Below are 23,046 nucleotides of genomic sequence, written 5' to 3'. Positions count from 1 at the left end.
ACATGACACACGCAGTTCGCTGCAGACCAAACAGATGTTCTCTGATGTTGTTATCGACTAGACTTCCTCCACGTCTCCTCAGCAGGTGTCGCCTCCTCTCCTCTCCTCCTCTCCTCCTGTCCTTCTCCACTTCCTCCTCCTCACCTCCTCATGTTGTGTGAGCGTCGCACGTTGTTGCGTGCGCTTGCTTGTGTGTGTGAATGTGTGGTTTTTGAGGAGGGGAGGGGGTGGGGTCATTTAAAGGATGTCCCTACTTCACAAACAACCTGCCACCCACACACACACACACACACACACACACACACACACACACACACACACACACTACTACAGCTCATGTATACTCTGGGGGTGTAACTATACACAGAAGTCACGGCTCGGCTCAGTCAGTGTTAATGCACTGGCATGACACTGAAAATACTGCACTGCACTGCACTGCACACAGTGGAGTTGAAACACTGCTCACACTAACAGACCGCCTGTCACTGTTCCACAAATAACAAATCAATTTATCTTTACTGCACCAGTAAACCACGTCTTCTTGCTTCGTCAACACGTCTTCTTATGTATATCATTTTTGTCCATTCATGTTGTACATGAAAAAACAAAGTCAAGATTTCAATTTGGCAATGACATAACTTAAAGACGCTATACATCGCATTTTGTTTAAACGGCAGACATTGAACATTTTAAATTGTATAGTTTAAAAAAAGAAAATCTGGAAGTGAGATTTTGACAGGTTTCCTGTTTAATTTGCTGTTAAATGTGACAGAGTCTTACTGAATCATTTGCTTGGTTGTAGATGTAAATAAACCAACTGTTCATGGGATGTGAATATCTTGTTTTCCTTTCTTACTCTTTATTTTATCTGATTTTATTTCTTTGTTTCAGACATACACAAGTGGGACTAACAAAGTATTTTACTCTGTTCTAGTTTTGTTTTTGTGCGAGAGACATAAAATATTGTCAACACTAAATTAAAAAAATAAAACAATCTGTTAAAAAAAAAATGCCATATTGGGGGAGAGCCTGAAGCCACATCTGTGATTTTATGCATGCATGCAAATGATCTATTATCTTAGAGCCAGATGTTGCTCTGCCTCATTTTCATCCAGCTCCAATAATGTGACAAAAGGACGCGGCTGTCATTTAACGTGCGACTCTTGAAACAACTGGCCAGTCAGCTGGGAGAGTTGCAGTTGTATTTTCTCAAAAGACTCTCAACTTCTGACACTAGTCAAAGCTCCGGTCGCAGCATGTTGGTGTCAAAGCGCAGCGGCTTCGCCAGCTACTGAGTCGCTATCGGCCCTCCAAATCAGGTCTGGGTTGATGCCTTGAATCCAGCTAAGACAGCAGATTAATGGGAGCAAACCTGAGACCTGCAGGCCAGACAAACACGCTTCTCACAAATCCAGCGTCGAGTTTCTCCGTCTTACCTGTCTGAATCACAGACTCCCCTGGATTTCCTGGTAAACAGTGTAGTCCCAGCAGGGTTGTGTGACTCCTACTCCTTCCTCAACTTTCTGCTGAAAGCGGCTCCTGAGTTACGGGGAGGAGGGAAAAGGAGGGGGGGGGGGGGGACCGCAGCTCCTCCCCTTCACTGAGAGCAAAGATCAACTTCCTGGTATGCAGGATGGTGGGCCAGACTGTCCAAGGGTTGATGAGGAAGGTTGGCCTAAAAGGAGCAGAGTGAGCTTATAATGGGATGTGTTCAGTGCAGTACACCTGGCCGACTTGGGGAGCAGCACTGAGGACACAAAGAAACAGGTTCTGCAACTTTTTTTTTCTTTCTTGCTGGGCAGATCCCCACCGAGTGGCTCATGCTTTGAATGAGACAATGAATGAGTGCATTTACCCCGGCAACAGTGGTGCTGGCCTGCACGCAGGAGCAGGTTGAAGCTGCAACAGCGGTAGCTCTGTTTGCAGTTTGATGCAACCCAGATTGCAGTTTAGCCTTGTTGTTGAGTTTGAAGTTATCGAGCTTTGAACATTTCATTCATGAAACGCTTGGTGAGCCGCAGGGGCCATAATTAACTGAACATTGGTGGGAGGGACCTGAAAGGGACGATAGACATGACAGAGGGAGAAGTACTGTAGCTCTTGACTGTAGAGATCAGGGGTGGGCAAACTTCTTGACTGGTGGGGCCACAGTGGGTCCTACATTTTGACCGAGGAGCCAGAGCAGCAGCAGATGGATGCAGTGCTTTGGTGAGCCACCTCATAGGTGGTAAAACATATCATGGGATGTGTAGAAAACCTATCATGTGGCTTCACTGTTGTTTGAAAATGAATGAAAGCGTTCTAAGATAATCAGTTACTTTGAAGCCCCACTGTATTTTAGCTCTTTATTGAAACTACTCTAAAAACACTGTAAACTATTGCTGAAATACAGCTTCTTCTTTTTTTTTGACCTACTACCTAAGTGCGGCGGACCATATAGCTTAACGGGCTGCATGTGGCTCTGGGGCCAAAGTTTGATGGATTAAAGATAAATTGCATTGCAAAGGAGTTTGCTGTTTCTGAATTACATCATTCAATTTCACAATAGTTACTTCAAACTGTCGTTAAATCGTGTTGTGTTGTAAAAAAAAAAAAAAAAAATTCACGGTGCGTCTTTACATCCAGTAGAGGGCGGTGCTTCCCATTGGTGAACTGGTCCTCCGTCGCCAAATGATATCCGAAGAAGAGAGCGTGGCGGAAGAACAACAGGCGGTGGAGGTTAATCACATTCAGCGGACTCAGAACAAAGTTTGGGATATGTTGCGGTGCACTGTGTATTCCGACCATGCAGTGTGTTGAGGCAGAGTGTTACACAACCTCACAGTTTAGCGATCAGTAGCACTCAGCTCGGCCTGTTGTCGGCGTGTGTTGTCGGTGTGTTGATCAACAGCGCTGACAGGTTTGCAGTGTGACAAGTGGACGGGTGGAGAAGCTACTGATGTAAAAAAAAAAAAAGAAGAAGAAGAAGAAGAAGAAGAAGAAGAAGAAGAAGATCTGACGGTACCAGGAGTTGTTGAGGTTTTATTCGTGAATTGATTATTATTCTATGGCCACGCTCAGCTTTCGGCTGTGAAGAAGATCGTGCTAAGCTACCATTAGCAGCTGCTGCCATATGTTCCGTCGCGATGCCCCTCGCGCCTGCAAACCAGGCGCAGCTGATTCGCTCCTGTCAGAAGGACGAATATTACCAAAGCTTCCTGAGAAACAACGCCAACGAAGCTTTCCAAACACTTGCAGGTGAGCTGTTTTGGTTTTCCTGTACTGCTGTGACTTGATTCGCGAGCCAGCTGGAATCTCGCGTATACTTTGTCAACACGTCAGATGGGATTGACATCTAATTTGACTCACTTCACCTGAAGACTGGCATTTAAGAAGTCATCTTTTAGCGTGAATGTGGTCCATGATGTTTCATTTTGTCATATTGTCCCGTCATCAGGGTCTAAAAGATGGCTGGACTGGCGCAGAGAGGTGGAGCTGCTGTCAGACCTTGTGTACTTTGGTTTGACAACATTCTCAGGTACTGACTGATCGAACCTAAGAGAAACTAACAAACTGTATGTATGGTTCATTTTTTTTTTTTTTTTTTGTACTTCCGTCACTCTCCCCCTGTTTCTCTTTCTTTTCAATTATTTCCCAGTGTTGTAATAATGGAGGTTGGTCTTTTTAAAGGTCTCCGGACTCTGAGGCATTTTTACTGGGTCTGGTCTCGGTCTCTGACTGGGTGGACTGGTACTAACCCTGCAATGACACGATAATAACAGAAGAGAATCCAGCTGCTGCCTTGTTTCGCTCTGTTTGTGACCCCTAGAGTGACGCCCTGCCCCCCCTATTCCGTGTTTGTTTGTTTATTTTGTTAATTTTGTTTTATGAGGCAAAATTGTTTTTTGAAAATAGTTCAAAATAGCTGGAAAAGCAGCAAAATGTTCAAAGAAAAGATACCCTGCTGAAACGAAATGTCTACGTTTCATTAATGTTGAAGCAAACTTCAATGTGAAAAAAAGATACCGGCCATCTTTTCTGTTTTGTCGTCAGTCTCGGTCTCGTCTCCATCTCGATGCTCTCTAGTCGTGGTCGTGTCTTGCTCTCAGTTGGTGCCGTCTTGACCACAACGCTATCATATCTCCGCAGGTAAACAAACCCTGGGCGAAGAATACATCAACATCATCCAGGTGGATCCCAGCAAACGTCGGATCCCGTCTCGCTCCAGACGCGGCCTCCTCGTCTTCCTGCACGTCTTCTTCCCGTACCTGCTCAACAAGGTGCTGGTGTGCCTGGAGAACGAGCTGGAGGCAGGCGGGCAGGAGAGGCGCTGCGGCTCACAGGCTTCCAGGCCGTGGAGCCTGGAGGCGTGGCTGCGACGAGGGGCCCGGAGGGCCGCGGCCCTGCTGTCGGAGCCCCAGAGGAAGGCCTGTCTGCCGGCCGTCTTCGCCCTCCAGCAGGGCCTGACGCTCCTGCACCGCCTCCATGTGGCGGTTTTCTACCTGAGCGGCTCCTTCTATCACTTCTCAAAGAGGGCGGCCGGCATCAGCTATGTAAGTGATTCTTTTTGTGCTTTACATACTGTTTATATTGTGTACATGGGCCCGGCGCAACATGATTTCACCAATAGTTTTTTTTATTTGCATCAAAGTTGTATTTTAAAGAATGCAAAGTTTAAAAATCAAGTAAAATATTTCATGTTATGGAACCATTTGGATGCTTTTGCAGTCTATCAGTTTATAGCATTGAATCTTTATTTTATAAGGATTCATTTTAATAGCCGAGTAGATCAATGGTTCTTACAACATTAAAATATTTTAATTTTAGGCAAACTTCACCAGGATTTGTCAGGTGGAAGAGAAAAACCAGCATGCAACTGGAGTAATTAGGAACCTTTTTGTGAACCTGATTTCTATACAGAGCTTCTCAGAGCAGGTCTGGTGTGAAAGACCTTTTTTTATAATCTTTACAATAAATAGGAGCAAAAATCCAGCGTGATGTTCTTCACATTTATCTAAATTAGTGGTTAAAGACGTAATTGAAACAGTATCGTGTTTAATAATCCACAATAGCAAAAAGTCTAAAGCTTTTAATTAGTTAAACAAGGACTTTTTAACCCTCATGAGGGACTGTGTCACTGCACTGCTTTGAAAGACCTTGCAACAGGAAACAGGGAGGATTGTGTGTGACGATATTGTGTTATTACAGTGATGTACACGTATACTTTTAAGTCTTAATTTATTTGGACTGACCTAAAATGTCTTTTAATCTTAAATCGACCTGTTAATCTGGACTTGTCTCAACATCACGTGTCATTGAAGTTGATATAATTGTCCTTATTTGCTGTTCCGTGTGTGTGTGTGTGTGTGTGTGTGTGTGTGTGTGTGTGTGTGTGTGTGTGTGTGTGTGTGTGTGTGTGTGTGTGTGTGTGTGTGCGCGTGCACAGCTGCATGCGACGGGGCTGAGAGGAGGCGATGGCACCATCAGAAACAGCTACAGACTCCTCGGAGCTGCGTCTCTCCTCCAGCTGCTCATCACCGTCGCTCTGCAGCTCAGCAACTTTCGACAGAAGCAGAGGGCCCGGCAGGAGTGGAGGCTCAGCAGGAAACTCAGGTACGTTCGGCGCTGCTCGGTGAAGCTGCTCGGACCGGACCGGACTGCGTGGTTAGTGCTTCACAGGAACAGGAAGTCCCTCCGTGTGGAAACAAGCAGCGCAAGTCTGTGTCTCAAGCTCAAGAACAAAGTCTACAATCATGTTTGTTTTAGTAATCGTTGATGAAAGATAATAATAATACATACATATATTACATATAATATATAAACTGCTTTTATAAAAACTCAAAGATGCTTTAAACACAATAACAACAAACTGAAATGAATGAAATTTAATTTAAAGCTTTTTTTTTTTTTTTACGGTTACAAAATAAAAAATAAAGTATAAATAATATATAATGTTCAGGACATTCAAGGTCACTTTATGCAGCGTTATGATCACATTAACAAATTGAAGTTTCATCATAATAAAAAACTGATCTATTTTAAACCAGGATGTGGCTCAAACTGTCAGATAGTTTGATGCTAGAACTTGTCTGTGTGCTGTGTGTCTGCAGCCCTGAGCACACACACAGCAGTGTAGCCCGAGTGGCTCGGTGCATCCTGTGCCTGGAGGAGAGGAGACACACAACATCCACTCCCTGTGGACACCTCTTCTGCTGGGAGTGCATCACCGAGTGGTGCAACATGAAGGTCAGCTCCTCGGCATGTCACGCCACTGGGGGGCCACCTTGTGGGCAGTGGGTGCAATGGAATGGGAGGCCACGGCCTTATCGAAATGATTGTGGGCAGGGCCATACGTGGCTCAGACAGTGACGCTCATGCATGAATCAGAACAGCTTGCAAGGAATTACAGTTGTTGTCTCTCCAGTGCAAATAAAAATAAATAAAATGGAAACTATGCATAGGCTGTATGCAGTAGTATAAAAAAGTTTTCAGACACCCTTAAGGTTTTACCCAGTCCCGGTTATTGTCATTAAATATTTGCCAGAACCGTCAAACGGTTTGGCAGCATCAGCGGCACACAAACAAATTGAACTGATCTTGATGTCGTGTTGTTAATAGGACAGTAGAAGAAAACTCTTGCAGTTCATTGTTCTCTTGCATTGTGGATGTGTTGCAAGTAGAGGTGGCCAACGGATTCACATTCTGTACAAGTTAAAGTACAGATACTTGTGTAATACAGTTTATACATTTGTAGATATTTTTTTCAAAAATGGAGAAGGTGTGACAGAATCATCAGGAGTGACTTGACCAGAGGTCCTCATGAGCATCTGGAACAGCAGTATTTGTACTCCCAGTACAAAGGCTATACTGTATTATTACAAGAACAAACTCCCCAGGCCTGGAATCCAACCCACAACCTTCTTGCTGTGAGGCGACAGCGCCATCACCCCTGTACCACTGTGTTGCCCTGGAAATATACAGTTAGGCCATCTGGTTTTACCAGAATGGTTGCACCTATAGGAGACTGTTGAACCACTGTTGCAACTTGCCTCACTGCCAGTGAAGAAATCTGATTGGCCAACTTCAAATGTCGTGGGTGACCTTCCACTTTTTAGAGTCTTCAGTGAGTAAACCTCCAACTGCAGCCGCTCACCTTGTCTCGTTACACCAGTATCTATCTATCTATCTATCTATCTATCTATCTATATATCTATCTGTCTGTCTGTCTGTCTGTCTGTCTGTCATCTATCTATCTATCATCTATCTATCCATCCATCCATCATCCATCCATCTATCATCCATCTATCCATCTATCCATCTATCATCTATCTATCCATCCATCCATCTATCTATCCATCACCTTGTGTAACTGATGTCCTGCTATTGTCTCATCTTGTGGTTGCAGGCGGAGTGCCCTCTGTGTCGGGAGAAGTTCCAGCCACACAGACTTGTGTACTTGAGAAACTGCAGTTAGATCCTGGTGCTGCTCACATGGACACCAGAAGACGTTGACATCAGTTTACACCTGAACGATCCCCTGGCAGAGTTTAGGCTCTGCGGCTTCGTGAGGCATTGACAGGACCTGCAGAGCAGCTTCACTCTGTGATTGTGTTGTCTTTTTCTTCAGAAACAACCGTTTGTTGTTAATTGTAAATCTAATGTTGTTTAAATAGTGTACATAAGTTAAATAAATTATTAATTGAATTAAAAATGTAACGTTATAAAATGAGTGGATGTCCCTGACCATTGATTGATTGATTGATGTGTTTATTGATGTGTCAAATGTCATGATTTGTGTCCAGCCTTAATGGGCTTATTAGACTCTGATTAATACATTGATCAAATAATATTCCCACAATTACATCCACGATAGCCACGTGAAAGACTACTGAACAAACTTGCAAATCCCATTCAAATAGGGACACATACGTATAAAAAGGGTTTGTCATATAGGATGGGAACACTTAAAACTTATAACTTAACAGGCCTTTTCTTTAAGTTTTGCCCATGCAAAAACATTTTCAAGCAACCAGCACAGAATCTTTTTTTTTTTTGTTTTAGCTGTATTGATTCAAAAAGAACATTCCTTAGATCAATATAAAGGACAGTAAAACACAAGATGGAATTCATCTTCCACCTCCTGGAGACCACAAAATTCACACAATCATTTGTTCATGTGTAACCTGTAAATGGACCGGCTTCTCCTGCCAGAGGTGAGCTACTGGTCCCTAACTGAGCCTGGACGGACCTCTGCCTTCTCTTTACAGAAAGTATAAGCTTCTGGAGCATAATCATTCTTATACTGAACAGAATTGCTAAGCTTGTACTGGAAGTGCAATAGGTCACCTACACCCACACGCTCACTGTTGACTTAACGACTTCCTGTGTTGTATTGGGCTTTCACAGAGCTGAACTGCACCTCCCCAAAGCCTCCGCTGCTGTCGACCTCAAGCAGCCCCGGGGTCTTCACATCTCCTAATTATCTGTTCCTCGGTACAACCCGTGGCTGCAAGTCTTGTGTTATGAAATATGCTTCAGACATTTGTGTCGATCCATTATCCAGCATCATTTTTAGACGTTAACGGCAAGCCTTGGGCCTTGTAAAAGGAGACAGGATTGTGGCTGGGATTTGCAGGTAATCATCTCAAATTGATTTGTGAGACATCCATCAAATAAAGCACTTTAGTTCTGAAGAGCCCATTTGAGGCAAGTTCTCATTTTGCTTTTATTGAGGATGAAGAAGTCACATTTGTAAGCCATAAAGACACGACACAAACAAAGTTTGTTTGGAAAATGATGTTTTTGCACATGTAAAATACTCATACTCACAATACACTTTTTTGCAATATTTCTTGATGCACAAAATTATCCGATATCTCTCGTTGATTATGCAATTTCACAGGGGGAAAAAATAACGTACTGGCCCTTTAAATCACAATGTTCTTCAGTTCAGACCATTTCAACATCGAAGTGACTTCTCTGCATTTCTAAATGTGTTGTCACCAAGTAGATTGAGCCAGATACCATCACATGCAATGCCTTGTTATGGGGCCGGTCTCAATCAAAGTGTCTGACTGCATTCAGGTGCTAAAACAGCTGGCAAGTATTGTTCCAAGCGCTAAACAGCCGTAAAGGCAGGCGCTCACCGCCAAGCCAAGGCCTGCGAAGGCGTACACCAGTGTGGTGGTCCAAAATGCAAACAAGTACACAATTTTGTTGCAGTAAGGAGCTGCCACCGCCACACTGCCCACCTGTGGAGCTTTCAGCCCTTCGTCCTTCACCTCACTGCTGAGGAAGCCAAGCAGGCCTGTGTCCGTCAGATTGGGTGAAGTGAGGTTGCTGTTGATCTCCCACGTCTGATTGAAGTGTGAAAGGGCCTCGTTTGGAGACTCAAAATCAGGGTCAGGTGAGCTGTAAGCGCTCTTGTTCAAGCCGTTTGGGTCGATGGTGGGCTTCGTGTAGCTGGGCTGGTAGATGACATAAATGTGGTAACTGCCTGGAGATGAAAGAAGGCAAAGTAGATTCAGTAACTATGAATAAAAGGCAGTGCAGTCTGATCGCAAGTGGATAAGATAAGATAATCCTTTTTTTGCTGTCAAGAATAGTTGTGTGTGTGTGTGTGTGTGTGTGTGTGTGTGCATATATATATATATATATATATATATATATATATACATATATGTATATATATATATATATATATATATATATGTATATATATATATATATATATATATATATTGTACAGGTACTACCCGAAAAATTTGAATATCAAGTAAAAGTTGTTTTATTTTGGCAATTTAACATAAAAGATGAAAGCAACAAATTTTATTGAGCCATTCCACACAAATTGACATCCCAAGCAGTTCCTTGTTGTAACTTTGCCGATTAAAATTTTCAGCTTATCAAAACCACAAACCCAGAAAATTATTATAAAATTTGAGGGGTGTTTCTAAGCTGCAAGACCTGATCAGCAAAATGCAAAGAAATAAAAACTTGAAATATATTGATTTGCATATTATTCCTTTATATAATATGTCAAATTCACCTTTTAAGTTGAATTGCAGAAATACAGCAACCTTTTCAGGATATTCAAATTTTCTGGGTAGTACCTGTATATATACATAAATATATATATATATATATATATACTCCGTATGTCCTCAGAGTAACCACTGCACCATGTGTCGCTCCACATGTCTGATCAAATGTCCAAATCGTGCTCACCATTATTTTTCATTTTTTCGAAGAACAGACGCGAGTGTCAGTGTAACTCACCGTATATGAACCAGACGAGAGCAAACAGGTCTAAACACACAACCCACAGCAACCAGATCTTTCCCAGCAGGTCAGGAAGAAGAATCTTTTGAATGGCGGCCTGGCTTATCACCAACAGGCCAACGACTCCACTGACCAGCACATAGAGGGGCACTGCCGGGCCAGCAGGACACTCGTGCAGGTACACGGCTCCTGTTTCCACAGGGGAAGAGAATCCTCAGACTGACTGCTGTTTGGTGTTGCATGTTGACTGCTGTCATGGTTAATATAGTGCACTGGTAACAGACGATATGCAAATGCTCGTCTCAAGCCTTCTGTAGAGCTGAATCACAATCAGTATTAATTTGATTTGGCTCGTATGTGACCCATGAAAGCAAAAAGTTAAATAAAGAAAAGAAATTAAAGCCGCTCAGCCAAACACAATGCATCTTGCCATCTTGAGACAAGTGTTAACCTGAACTGAACTTTTGGTTATGTTGTAAAGATGCTGTTTATCCTCATATTAAAAAAAAATAATAATCTGCTGAGCTTTTAATGAACATGGGAAATATTTTTTTTCTGCAGGAATTCTCCACAGATTGCTATGCAAAAGGAAAACTGGCAGTTTCCCGTGGATAAGGACATCCTTTTATTCAGGATACTTCATTTTCTATCAGGTTCAGACAATTGCTTACTTTTAAAAAATACATCAACAACATCCACCTGTCAAAAAGAAATGCTTAAATAAAGTAAAGTATTTTAAAACATTGAAAAATATATGTGGAATGTGGGGTTAGGGGTGGTGGGGGTGGGGGGGGTTACTTACCCAAAGTGATCTGGGTGACTGGGAACGCAGCTGCAACCAGAACAGCGCAGACTAAAGAGAGAAGGAGAGACGGAGGACTCAGTGACTTCTGACCGACTCCTCTTTTTGTCCAGTGTTTTGATAAATCAGGAGCTCGACACTCACCTACGCCACACATGACACCACAGCAGGCACCCAGGTTTGACATTCTGACAGATGTCGCCTGTCCAAGAGAAATGGATGTGAACGGTCGCAGAAACTTAACAGATGCTACTGTTTGACTTGCTGGTAGGGTACAATGAAGAAAGAAGAAAAAAAAGTCACATATAATAGGAAAAAGAGAGTCAGCACGACTTACTGACTGTGTTCCGTTGGATGTGGAGAATAGAATGAGAGTCAAGGTGGGTGATTGGCCAAGTCAGAGTGTCATAATGTTTAATTGTATCACTGCCCGTGAGGGAAAAACAAGAACGTGTAAGCCAGGACTTCCCATCGTTGTGTCACGTCGACCTGAGTGGAAGCACCCAAATGGAGATCACAGCAATGGTGCAATAAAGAGCCGTGTGTCAATCGATTGTTCAAACATCTTGGTGGTTTATGACAAAAAAAAAAAAAAAAAAAAAAATAGCTCACACCCTTGAAAATAAAACGCAATGAAAATTCCAGGAAAAAAGGATACGGCATGGCGAAAGACTTGAGCCTGACAACGACATTTCAGACAATGAGGTGACAGTCGACAGCAGCGCAGGGGAAGACAGGTCCACCAGTCAAGGGCAGGGCAGGCAGGTGAAATCACAGTGAAGGAGGAAGTCAGGGTCAGAAACAGGAAGGAGACAAAGGTGCAAAACACAACACTACGCGTGACATTAAACTTGACAGACTTTTCTTCAGGAATACAAACCCAGATACAGAATCTAACTGGCAAAACTGTGAAAAGTGAAATGGGGATATGACTCAAAAGACGGCACACTGAACAAAACGTAACAAAAACAGGACGTGACAGGTTGAGACAAAGTCTTATTATGAATGGAACACCAGACTAACTGACTGACTGGCTGACTGACTGCCTCAAGAGCTACAAGACTGCTGCACTTTGTGAGAATTCACCACTAAAGAGGAAACCATGAGTCAGAGAGTGTGTGATTCAACCTCGGACCCGTCAAGAAATCATTTCACAGACTTTTGTTTTTCAAGTTCACTCTTCAAAGCCTGCGACAAGTTAAATACACAGCATTTACGCTGTCCTTCTTCTTCTGCATATTGTTATATTCTCAGCGTCAAAGAGAGTCTTCATCGAGGGAAACGAGTTGACGTGACTCCTCAGTGACAGAGGAGGAGGTTGCCACTAACCTGGAGAAGAATCAGAGAGTTCAACTTTAATGAGATGCGTGTTTATATTATATATTTGGAGTACCACTTTTCAACTTTTGGTCTTAAGTCACACAACCAAACAACTGAAAATGATCTGAATAGAAACATGAATGCGGAAGTGACATTGTGTAGAGACTCACTAGACCACTTATTTGTGGAGACCAGTGTTCCAAGTCAAAGCGAGGGCTAATTGTAATGCATTTTCGAAATGTGGAAGAATTTGGTGACACCCAGTGGACAAATCAATGAACAATTCTTTTTTTTTGTTTTTTGTTTTTATTTACACGGCGGTTTTTTCATGTGGCCTTTTGTTTAAATGTATACATCCCTGTAACATACACACACACACACACACACACACACACACACACACACACACACACACACACAGTATTCTCATCCATGATTAAGCTCTAAGTCTCCAACTTGTGCACAGTGGTCATCATTGTGTATTTCTTTCAAACACAACCCCACCACATGAGTTTCTTCTCTCACTGTCGCTGCGTCCTGGGCTGTATTTTTACACACCACCATGCAAGCCCTGCTTGTGTCGTAACTGGCCTATCAATTGAAAGCGCCGGGTCCATTGTGAGCCATTTCATCCCAGAGTTCAATTATTAAAGAAACTAATGAGAAAGAGTCACATGGATCTGGAGCCACCAGCGAGAGTGAGCCACACTGCTTTTATGGTTCAAAGGGGAAATCTGAGTGCAAGCTTTGAAGAATGAAACTCATGTCGATGAGATTTGCTGTGGTGCGTTGAGATGGGCGATAGAGAGGCAAACTGTCAAAGGAACTCGCGGAGAAACGTTGTGAGCACCCGAAGAAGGTGCTGAAGTTGTTGGTCTATTCGATAGATAGATAGATAGAGAGAGAGAGAGAGAGAGAGAGAGAGAGAGAGAGAGAGAGAGAGAGAGAGAGAGAGAGATAGATAGATAGATAGATAGAGAGATAGATAGATGGATGGGTGGATAGATAGATTGTACTTCGCCTGCTATTTCAGAGTGGGAGTCCACTGTCCAGGCAAGTTTTTTGTTGATGTATTTTTCCATTGGCAACCTAACAAACAGACAAAGGCTGCTGCTGCCTCCTTGCCCTGGTAAAAAAAAAAAAAGAAAAAAAACCTAACCCTTCCCAGTGCTGCCCCCTATGTTTGGTTTTCTTTGCTGCATAATTCCATATATCTTGCTCATATTTTTGATGTCTTCAGTATTTATGTGCAATATAGAAAGTTGTAAAGATGTAAAAAGAATATATATATATAGCTTGAGAAGGTGTGTGCAAACTTTTGACTGTTAGTGTGTGCGGATCATCTGTTGTGCCCGAGCAATAAGATACCTACCAAAGTATTCACATTAACGCAAATCAAAGTAAAGGCATATTAATCAACCCAGAGAAAACTCATTAAATGTAACAAAAATGACAAATACTGTAGCTCCAACACAACACCCAGATCAAATGGACTGCAAATGCTTTACATGGTAGGGTTATGGTCGCAGTAATGTGTGTGTGTGTGTGTGTGTGTGTGTGTGTGTGTGTGTGTGTGTGTGTGTCTGCCAGCAGTGTGTGGAGGACGGAGAGGAGCAGCGCAGGCCTCAGGAGGAGCAGCGCAGGCCTCCACACCTCCAGCTCCATTATCAGCAGCACACAAATGGCTCCTGGCACTTTGGAAACAGAGGGCCCCCAAAAGGTCCCCCCCACGGCGTGATTGTCTCCTCGTCTCACTTTATTACTATGGCGACTGGCTGCTAAAAACGCTAGCAGCTTAGCATCGCTCACTCATTGGTCTCCCTGCAGGAGCCGTGTGCTGTTCGCCTGACAGATGCCGTAGCAAAAGACGTTTGAAATCCGTTTATACAGTCCCACTGTGAGACACAAACACACATGCACGCGCGCACACACACACATACGCACAGGCTGAAAACACATGAAAACAAACACGCAGATACACAATGATAAAGCCTGTGGCTTGAAGTCTAAAGGGGACCCATAACCTTGGATGAGGGGAATAGAAAGTGTGTGTGTGTGTGTGTGTGTGTGTGTGTGTGTGTGTGTGCGCGTGCGTGTGTGTGTGTGTACGTGCTTGTGTGTGTGTGCGCGTGTGTGCGAGTGTGTGTGGTAATGAGTGAGTGGGTGGGTGTAGAAAAGGAAGTGGCAGAGAAGAAGGTAGAAGTGAAGACAAAAGGACAGAAAAGCAACAGATGAGGCGAGAGGACAAAGAGCAAAGCGACACGAGCGGCGAGACGCGACAGGAGGAGACGGACGAGAGACGGTAGAGAGACGGTCAGGGGGACGGAGTGGAGAGAAGGTGAGACCCAGGCGGAGACGTCTGAGGGAGAAGTTAATATCATAAACCAGTGGGGAAGTTTCTGTCAACCTGTTGTTCATGTTTGGTTAGTGTGAACAGTCGTCGGGTTAACTCTCAAAAGTTATGCTCAGTTTTACCAAGTAAGAGGAGAAGTACAAGCAAGTGATAAATTGTGGTAGATGTTATCGGTCAGGGCTGTGGTACACTGATGTGAAGTCTATGTGGTGTAGCTGATGGAGCTGCAGGATAATGAGTCACGTTCAGGGTCCGGGACTTTCTGTCGGGGGCCTCAGCGCGTCGTCCGCTGGGGGGCCGAATGATGCTGCTCCTCAGTTACAACATTCATTTGAATTTAGCATTTCCACTTGACCAGAATATAAAGTTTTGACTGCAGCATGGTGGGGAGATGTGGCTTGACTCCAGTTCAGTGTGAAAGTCGCTGCGGCGTGAGCAAATGTTCCTCGAGTCTCGCTCGTCTTTGAGCGACGCGTGACAAAAACCACATGTTGTCATCTGGGGTTTTTGTTTTTTTTAAAGCTGACGACGTCAACTTGTTGAAATGTTTCATTTGTCGGCTACATGTTAAAATGTCCAGCGAATGAATGAGTGAATCCTTCTAGTCGGAGTTTCAGTGTAAATACTGACCAAGTTCTGGAAACGCTGCACTCAGGTGGTGTCGTGCTGTACCAGGTGTCGCAGCAGGAACGCTGACTTGAGCGAATTGGTGGATGGTTGCTGTGTTTTTACTGCCACAGTGTATTTTTTTTTTATTATTATTATTTTTTGCCATGACATGAATGATTCATGAGCAGCAGCAGCAGCAGCAGCAGCAGCAGCAGCAGCAGCAGTTGTTGCTGTGTTGATAATCGACGCCTGGAGCATCTCTGCTCCCCTCCTCCATTATCATCGCTCCATCTTTTTATTCACTCTGACTCATTTTCCCCCTGCTCTCTCTCTCTCTCTCTCTCTCTCTCTCTCTCTCTCTCTCTCTCTCTCTCTTTCTGTCTCTCTCTCCCCTCAGGTCTGAACAAGGACTTGGGTAATAACGGCCAGAAAAACAGGACATGTCTGTTCCTGCTGCCTTTCTCCTCCTTCACCTTCACATTCTGACTTTCTCTCCCTCCACTATCACTTTCTCCCTCTCTTCTTTTCTGTCAGTCACTCACTTGTTTCTTCATGCCCCTGGTTTGTCGTCAGTTTCCTTGTGAGAGGGCTGAAAAGAGAGCAGCGACGGTTCGGCCGGCTCCGCTCCTCCAGCGGCTTGACTGCTTCGCTCTCACTCAGCCGCTGCGTTCGCTCGCCGGCACCAGCAGCTCTGGGATCAGTTGTCATTGTTTTTCTTTTTCTTTTTTGTTTTGGGGTGTTTTTTTTCTCGCTATTGTTGATTGGACAAAGTCAGCAGCCACCTTAGTTCCAGAGGAGGATTAGGAAATAAATGAGCTGAAATTAACAAACAGAGAACACCATGGTGTTCGACTGGTAAGGCTGACTTTACAAATCTCTTACAAAGCTGCACTTGTGGGATCTATGACGCCATCATTTCTATCTGTCTGAGACAACCAGACAGACAAACAAAGTGGTTGCTTAAAAAAATTGGAACCTCTCAAAAGTAACTTTGCTGAAGAAAACAAAGGCCAAAAATAAGAAGTGCAACACTTTAACGGCTGAATTGGATGTTGACAATATTGATGGCCACGTAGAAACCAAAGCAGACTTACCAAGCTTCATGAGTCACTTCTCACTTGTGTGTGTGTGTGTGTGTGTGTGTGTGCGTGCACGCTGCTGACTTCCTGCTGTGAGGAAACTCTGTTCTGATGAAGACACGCTGAAACGTTTCAGATGAGAATTGATGTGGAAACACAGAGATGATATACACACACGCACACGCGCACACACACACACACACACACACACACACACACACAGACACACACACACACACAGGTGCAAGTTGTGATCGACACGTCTATTGCATCATTTTTATTTTATTTTGCTTCAAGCGTGGAGGCAAAGGGTGTAAAATCTTCATGCCCGAACACATTGACGCCGACACCATTCAGGGTTTGAGTTGAAAAATGTAAAAAAAACAAAAATGTAAGAATTGTAAGTAACTAAACAGTTTTTATAGACTGTATAAGTTTTTTTTTATATATATATAAGATATTTTGAGAATTTATGGACATTCCGTCTGTCCAGCCCTGCCTGTATCTTCAACTTTCTTACTTTCTTTAATTGAAGACTTCCGGTGTTTGTCAGTCAAAGCTCATTTCTGCTGGAGAAAGTCGTCTCCTCGTCTTCTTGGTGTAACATAATGTTTGGTGTTACGTACCATCTGCTGTCAGTGACCTTCACTCTTTGTCTCATAGTTCTTCTAGTTTCATCTGTTTGGTGGTGTTTTCCTTCATATTATAAATCATCACAGATGTATATTTCAAATGAATGAGTTTGCAAGACACGTGAAAAGGCCTGTCACCCAAACACTAAAAAAGATGAGTTGCTCTGTTGAGGACAACATGTGATTAGCTCAACACACCTCAATTTGTTATGATCAAAGTTTGCCAACAGGTTTGTAACCTGAGATGTTTGCAGAATTGCTCTGCGGTTTTCCATCAAAGGTTTATCATGGTTCCTCCTCTTTGATCTTTTTGACGGTGGGATGTTTTTTTTTCCCATCTAAAGTATATATAGTATCAGGGGGGAAAGCTCGACTAGGGAGGTCACATTCCATTTTCTTCTCCCTCTGAAGGCGCTGCCACAGTTGCAGGACAGCATTTTGCTCTACTTGCCCGGTTGAATTAAAGGTGAAAAAAAAGAATTGAACAGGAAAGAGAGAATCTGCTCTTTGTGTAAAATGAGTCTTTTATTTTTAAAGTCCAACAAATCAAAGTTTTATTTTTCATTTCCAGCCTGGTGTTATGAAGGAGAGCTGAGACAAAGCATACGCACCATGAGTATGTCGGCCGTGCACTCTGTATCCCCGCTGCCCGAGGACCCAACCACGCCGCCGCCTCTGACCACACCTCCACGCAAGGCTTCAGTCCGGCTCCAGGAGAGGTTTGTGTTTAGTGCATCCACACACTCAAAAGTTCTGGCACGGCGAGAAAAATGTGTAATAATTTCATTCTCTCCAATATAAAATTGCCAAACATAGCTATGGCTCCATTGAAAATATCCATCTATTAAAAGAGCCCATGAAAGGGTTTTGTAAAGGAAAATCATTGGGAGGAGTTTTGTTCTACAGCATTCAAGCCAGCCAGTCAGATCTTGTAATCAGTGTGGGAACACAGGTACAAATTAAAGTTTCTTACTGGTGTGAGGGGCAACTTTACTACAGCGACATCTGAGCCACATTCAGCTTCAGAAGTTAATTTGGTTTTTTTTTTGCTCCTCTTTAAATCGCCATTCAAAAGTTATAAACCTGCTGCTACGGCAGAACCTTGGTAGCCATCATGCTTCCTACACTGAGGATTGCTTCATGGGAGTCGTAAACATGTCATTTTTTTTTTTTTGAAAGTATTTTTAATGTATAAAAGTACATTATATAAACGTTTGCGTGAATGAAAACATTACTTGTGTCGTTTGATTTTGTAGGAGAGGTTCCAACCTGTCACTGCTATTAGACGTCAGCACCTTGGGGGTGGAAACCATGTGCTCAGTCACCACCCCCAAGGAGGTGTGGCTTCAGTTGCTCCACACCTCCTCCCGACCTCTCACTCACGCAATGCTGCAAGATGCTTCCAGGGACACCAAGACACTCAACACTGAGTATCAGGTAACAAACAGTCATAACGCAACGCTGGTAAATTCAGCGGCTTCTTCTTCAGAATACGAATGACTCGCTCGCTGGTCTAACTGGTTCTTGTGACGACGCCATGTTTGATACTCAGCATGTCCCCTTCTCCTCCGCAGAAGATCCCTCCAAACTTTGTCAGCGCAGCAGAGCTGGATGTCCCAGGACATATGATCAAAGACAGATACAAAACCATCCTCCCCAGTCAGTAACCTCACTGTAGAATTTCACTTGATGTCTTTTTTTTTTTCTATTGCTACATCTCACCAGTTTACTGTTTTCCATTTAGACCCAGAGAGCCGAGTGATCCTGAAGAACCTGGAGGACGAGGCAGGACCAGATCGCTACATCAATGCCAACTACGTCAGGGTGAGACGAAGAACATCACTCTGCATTAACACCGGTCACCTGACTTTCCAGATGTGTGTGTGAAGAAGGTTCCAGTAGAAGGCACCTCACCCTGCTTCTGGCAAAAGGAAGTGTGTACAGAGAAATGGTTCGAAAAGATGGACGTGTTTTTGTAAAAGCTGATTTGACAGAATTATCCTGGCGTCTGGCATCAGCAGGCAGCTACAATGTCTCTACAGAGGGAAGTTATGACCCCCACAGTCCAAGTTGAGATATACTGATACAGATAGACCTATAATGATACAGGAGAACATATGAAATGTGAGGGCATGTTTAAAGGGGAAAGGAGTCTAGTTCAGAGTACTGCAGCACCTCAGAGAAATTAAAAGTGACACACTAATGTAATCTGATAGACGAGGTTAGACACATAACTAACAAATAGACAAAGGAAGAGGAAACTCTGAATCACTGCTGTGGCAAAACATTACTTTCCCCCCCAGTTTGACTTTGAACATTCCCTTCAAAGTTAAAATAAGAGGAAGAAAGTTTGTTTCTTTCTCCCGGAGCTAGCCAGCTTCCGCCAGCGGCCAGAGTTTTCACCCGGCGTGGGCGTCTGCGAGCGCATGTGTTTTTGTGAGAGAAAGAGAGCGATTCAGATATGAGCTGTCAGTGTGTCAGTGCGGCAGTCTGACAACCAGAACAACCACAGGAAGTGAGGGAGGAAGTAGCACATCCTTGACTCACAACCCCCATCTCTCATATAGCACACGCGCACACGCACACACACACACACATACACACACCCACACACACACAAAAACACTTTTTTTTTTTTCGGAGAAGCTTGTATGATCAGTCAACAAGCAGAATGAGAGACCTCCTCTTTGAAGGGCTATGAAGGAAGTCAGCGGGCCTTCATCGCCACCCAGGGGCCAATGCTGCACACGGTGGGGGACTTCTGGGACATGGTGTGGCAAGAGAGGAGCAGCATTATCGTCATGTTGACCAAGCTGAAGGAGAACAACGAGGTGAGTGAACAACGGGACTTCTTTCCATTGGACTGTTCTTGATTTGAGACGTCATGGTCCTGGATTTCAGAAATGCGAGCTGTACTGGCCACAGCCGAGGAGTGCGAGGAGGGTGAGGGAGGTGGAGGAAGAGGAGGAGGAGGAGGAGGACCATGGGGAGCAGAGGGTGGAAGAGGAGGAGGAGGAGGAAGATGGGACGGCGCGAATTGGCAGATACCTCCTCAAAGTGAGAGACAGCAGAGAAGAAAACGGCTTCACTGTCACAGACATGGAGGTCCAGGTACACAAATATGACTCCTTCACAATAAACAGGGAACTGAGTTTTACAGCATTATTGCATTTTGGTCTTTTCAAATATAATAAATAATGTGGTATAAACAAGGGTATAAATTCATGATTTTTTTTCTTAGTTATTCAGATTTTAATGACTGAACAGTGTGTTTATATGTACATTCAGCTGTTTTCAGAGCATCGACACATCAGACACTACTGGTTCACTTCTTGGCCTGACCACAACATCCCACAATGCACCTCTTTGCTACGACTGGTGGAGGAAGTGGAAACTTACAGCAGGTCCCGCCTACGGTCCGGCCCTCAACCAATCACAGACAATGTTCCAGGACCCATGGTTGTCCACTGCAGGTTGGTCGACTGCTTGGAGGAGACGTCAGGAAGTTCTGCATTTCAATATCAAACGTAGCGAAGTAATAATTTACACAGAGGGCTCTTTAAAATCTTTAGACTTTTGTTGTGGAACTCTGTGCTGTATGCTGTGCAATAATGTGAAACGTCACTGTGGTATCGCCGGGCTTAGTCAACCGTAAAACCAGTTTGTGGTCGATCAAAGCCGAGCAGTGGACATATTTAAAACTACTTCCTGCTTGTGAGTGATGTCTGTCACGGCTGCGCAGCCAACCAGAGGGAAGGAGTGGGCAGGTTCAGGCAGGGTTCACACACACACACACACACACACACACACACAAACATAGAAAACCTGTGCAGACAAACAGGAAGAGAATGTTCATTTGAAAGATTTGAAAATTCACATCTTTATCATTTGATGGATGATTACAAAGGAAAAAATTAAAATCCCTCGTGCAGTCGCTGAGCCACTTGTGCTGCTGTTCACATTGTGTATCAGTGCTGTGTTTCTCGGGGACCTCTCCTCTCTAATAGAATAAATTAAAGATGAGATTCCAAACTTTAACCCCTCTGGACATGGCAACAGCAACAACAACAAAAATAATAATGTGGTCGTCATCTCACTTGCACTGTACCTTCTCAGTGCGGGCATAGGGAGGACGGGTTGCTTCATCGCCAGCAGCATCGGCTGCCAGCAGCTCAGGGAGACGGAGCAGGTTGACATCCTGGAGACGGTGTGTCAGCTTCGCCTGGACAGGTTGGTCACAGCCCTGCTCCTCATGTCCTCAACATGGTTTTACGCCCAAACTTCTAACTGGGTAGGACTCCCCCATCTTCTTTGCAGAGGTGGCATGATCCAAACCACAGAGCAGTACCAGTTCCTGTACTCCACACTGGCCCAGTACAGCTCTCAGCTACACCACAGAGAGGTACACAAGTCCTGCGATTTACTGACAATTAAAACTTCAACGGTCTGAAAACTTTATGTTTTATTTTGTCTTATACCAAAAGTTCTGATACTTGTCATGGCTGACTGGATCCAACAGTGTAGTAGAGAATATGAAACTCCTTTTTGTACCTTTTCTTTCATCGTAATTGTGATGGAAAAAGTTTCTGAAAAATGCCCTCGGAGCCCCACTAGTGACTAAAAGTGTTCTATTTCCATCCACTAGGCGCAGAAACAGCCAGACACTGTCAGCATACAGCTTCAGAACCTTCATCTGGACCGTAAGCACTGAGCACAGAACTCAGAGAGCCGCCAGGCCTGGGACTAAACCCAGAGAGGTCCGTTTCAGTCAACATTACAGGACCAGAGGATGGCAAAAAGGCTTCACACAGACAAATTATTGCGAAGACTTCAAGAAAATCTCGCAATGGCAGCGGAATCTACAATGTTTTGGAGAGTTTGGTATTCCTGGAAAGAATAATTTCATAAACTGTGCAGTATAACACATGATGCAAGACTTCTGAAAATAATATTCACGGTTATAATGGTCTTTGAGAATCATGTATATTTTTTGATTTCTCCTGAAGCACGCATGAGACTTCTGAAAATGAACAAGATGTAAATGGAGCAGACAACAAATCTAGACCGGAACACTTCTTGTGGAAAATTTACAATTTGTTGTGACACTAACATTGGCGTGGATGGTACAGTGGTGCAGTGCTTAGCACTGTTGCCTTACAGATCCACATTCACACACCAGCGGGCAGCTGCTGTCATGCACGGCGCTGTGGAGGAGTCAAGATACGAGTTCACTGTGGCTAAAGGACTGTGTGACAAATCCATGTGCAAGTGTTTTTGCCGCCTTGTGTTGGTGTGTTTTATTGCGTAATTATTTAAGCTTATCGCAGGTTTTGAAATTTGTCCATAATCCTCTCAAGGACAATTTTCTGTTGATTTCTGTTGCTTTGAATGGGAAAGTTGTCACTGAGAGTGTAACCACCTTTGTTGTTAATGTGACTGTGAGGCTCATTATTGACTTAGAGTATTCATTTTTGGAAGAAATTAACTAAAAAAAAAAAAAATTTATATATGTACATATATATATATATATATATATATATATATATATATATATATATATATATATATATATATATATATATATATATATATATATATATATATGAATGATTACGAGAGTGTTTGGCGCTGTTCTTTGTGATTTTTGTTTTTTTTAAGTGAACAGAAATGCGTCACCCGCCGCTTGAACATGTTGCAGTACGTTGCGTTTTCAACAGAGGACAGTGTTGATGTCACGCGAAGCTTTTTGCCTGTTTCTTCTCTTGACCCTGATCGACTACATCCTCTGTCAGCCCCACCCAAAGAGGAAACGTATTGTCATTGTTCAAGCAACAACCTTATTTATTAATAAGACTCAAATAAAGTAACAGCACAACAATTTCGATCCCCCCCCATCCCCAACAAAAATCGTATTTATGTTTCCTCAAGAAGTTTAAACCACAGAGGGTTTGTTTTGTAAGGTGACGAAGCAAAAATAATAAAGGCGTGTGT

At 43.5% G+C, this 23,046-nt stretch overlaps 4 protein-coding genes across 6 annotated transcripts in view; 3 read left to right on the top strand and 1 right to left on the bottom strand.

The window, feature by feature from the left end:
* The first annotated feature begins 2,665 nt into the window (after positions 1-2,665).
* pex10 (peroxisomal biogenesis factor 10) lies at positions 2,666-7,708 on the top strand. The gene is made up of 7 exons (XM_076042177.1): positions 2,666-2,940; positions 2,987-3,237; positions 3,437-3,517; positions 4,129-4,532; positions 5,426-5,592; positions 6,090-6,225; positions 7,385-7,708. Exons 2-7 carry the CDS (start codon positions 3,126-3,128, stop codon positions 7,451-7,453), a joined length of 969 nt encoding a protein of 322 aa, XP_075898292.1. The 5' UTR covers positions 2,666-2,940; positions 2,987-3,125; the 3' UTR covers positions 7,454-7,708.
* Positions 7,709-8,660: 952 nt separating this feature from the next.
* LOC142898898 (uncharacterized) lies at positions 8,661-11,628 on the bottom strand. The gene is made up of 4 exons (XM_076042178.1): positions 11,207-11,628; positions 11,063-11,113; positions 10,258-10,449; positions 8,661-9,475 (listed from the first exon to the last, which is right to left on the bottom strand). Exons 1-4 carry the CDS (start codon positions 11,247-11,249, stop codon positions 9,060-9,062), a joined length of 702 nt encoding a protein of 233 aa, XP_075898293.1. The 5' UTR covers positions 11,250-11,628; the 3' UTR covers positions 8,661-9,059.
* A 3,949-nt stretch (positions 11,629-15,577) lies between these two features.
* Positions 15,578-23,046, top strand: part of LOC142898896 (tyrosine-protein phosphatase non-receptor type 7-like) — a 59,501-nt gene continuing 52,032 nt past the window's right edge. The window contains exons 1-11 of one of the 3 annotated variants that reach the window (XR_012928657.1): positions 15,578-16,199; positions 17,627-17,774; positions 18,312-18,492; positions 18,630-18,714; positions 18,800-18,879; positions 19,749-19,886; positions 19,957-20,166; positions 20,344-20,528; positions 21,172-21,285; positions 21,373-21,457; positions 21,701-21,820. Coding sequence is in view for 2 of the 3 variants with exons in the window: in XM_076042175.1 (XP_075898290.1) it covers positions 17,668-17,774; positions 18,312-18,492; positions 18,630-18,714; positions 18,800-18,879; positions 19,749-19,886; positions 19,957-20,166; positions 20,344-20,528; positions 21,172-21,285; positions 21,373-21,457; positions 21,701-21,766 (1,251 nt within the window). In the remaining variant the exon portion in view is untranslated. Of the gene's footprint in view, positions 16,200-17,626; positions 17,775-18,079; positions 18,213-18,311; positions 18,493-18,629; positions 18,715-18,799; positions 18,880-19,748; positions 19,887-19,956; positions 20,167-20,343; positions 20,529-21,171; positions 21,286-21,372; positions 21,458-21,700; positions 22,487-23,046 lie in introns of those variants that run through there. The other 2 variants (XM_076042175.1, XM_076042176.1) reach the window with 2 other exon arrangements.
* Positions 22,664-23,046, top strand: part of LOC142898711 (ADP-ribosylation factor-like protein 8A) — a 6,159-nt gene continuing 5,776 nt past the window's right edge. Inside the window, exon 1 of the mRNA XM_076041828.1 lies at positions 22,664-23,046. This exon is cut by the window's right edge and continues 441 nt beyond it. The gene's annotated coding sequence lies outside the window, so the exon portion shown is untranslated.

The sequence above is a fragment of the Nelusetta ayraudi genome, unplaced genomic scaffold (assembly GCF_046127955.1).
Source record: "Nelusetta ayraudi isolate G7.1 ecotype Tasmania unplaced genomic scaffold, CSIRO-AGI_Nayr_v1 ptg000070l, whole genome shotgun sequence".
In the NCBI taxonomy this organism is placed as follows: Eukaryota; Metazoa; Chordata; class Actinopteri; order Tetraodontiformes; family Monacanthidae; genus Nelusetta; species Nelusetta ayraudi.
This window is presented reverse-complemented; position numbering and strand designations above follow the sequence as displayed.

Excerpts from the sequence above, each read along its gene's own strand:
- pex10 (XM_076042177.1), top strand. The coding sequence starts at position 3,126 with ATGCCCCTCGCGCCTGCAAACCAGGCGCAGCTGATTCGCTCCTGTCAG. Across the intron at positions 3,518-4,128 it reads TGGTTTGACAACATTCTCAG|GTAAACAAACCCTGGGCGAA; the intron begins GTACTGACTGAT and ends ATATCTCCGCAG. Across the intron at positions 5,593-6,089 it reads AGGCTCAGCAGGAAACTCAG|CCCTGAGCACACACACAGCA; the intron begins GTACGTTCGGCG and ends GTGTGTCTGCAG.
- LOC142898898 (XM_076042178.1), bottom strand. The coding sequence starts at position 11,249 with ATGTCAAACCTGGGTGCCTGCTGTGGTGTCATGTGTGGCGTAG. Across the intron at positions 11,114-11,206 it reads TGGTGTCATGTGTGGCGTAG|TCTGCGCTGTTCTGGTTGCA; the intron begins GTGAGTGTCGAG and ends TTCTCTCTTTAG. Across the intron at positions 9,476-10,257 it reads TCTCGTCTGGTTCATATACG|GCAGTTACCACATTTATGTC; the intron begins GTGAGTTACACT and ends TTTCATCTCCAG.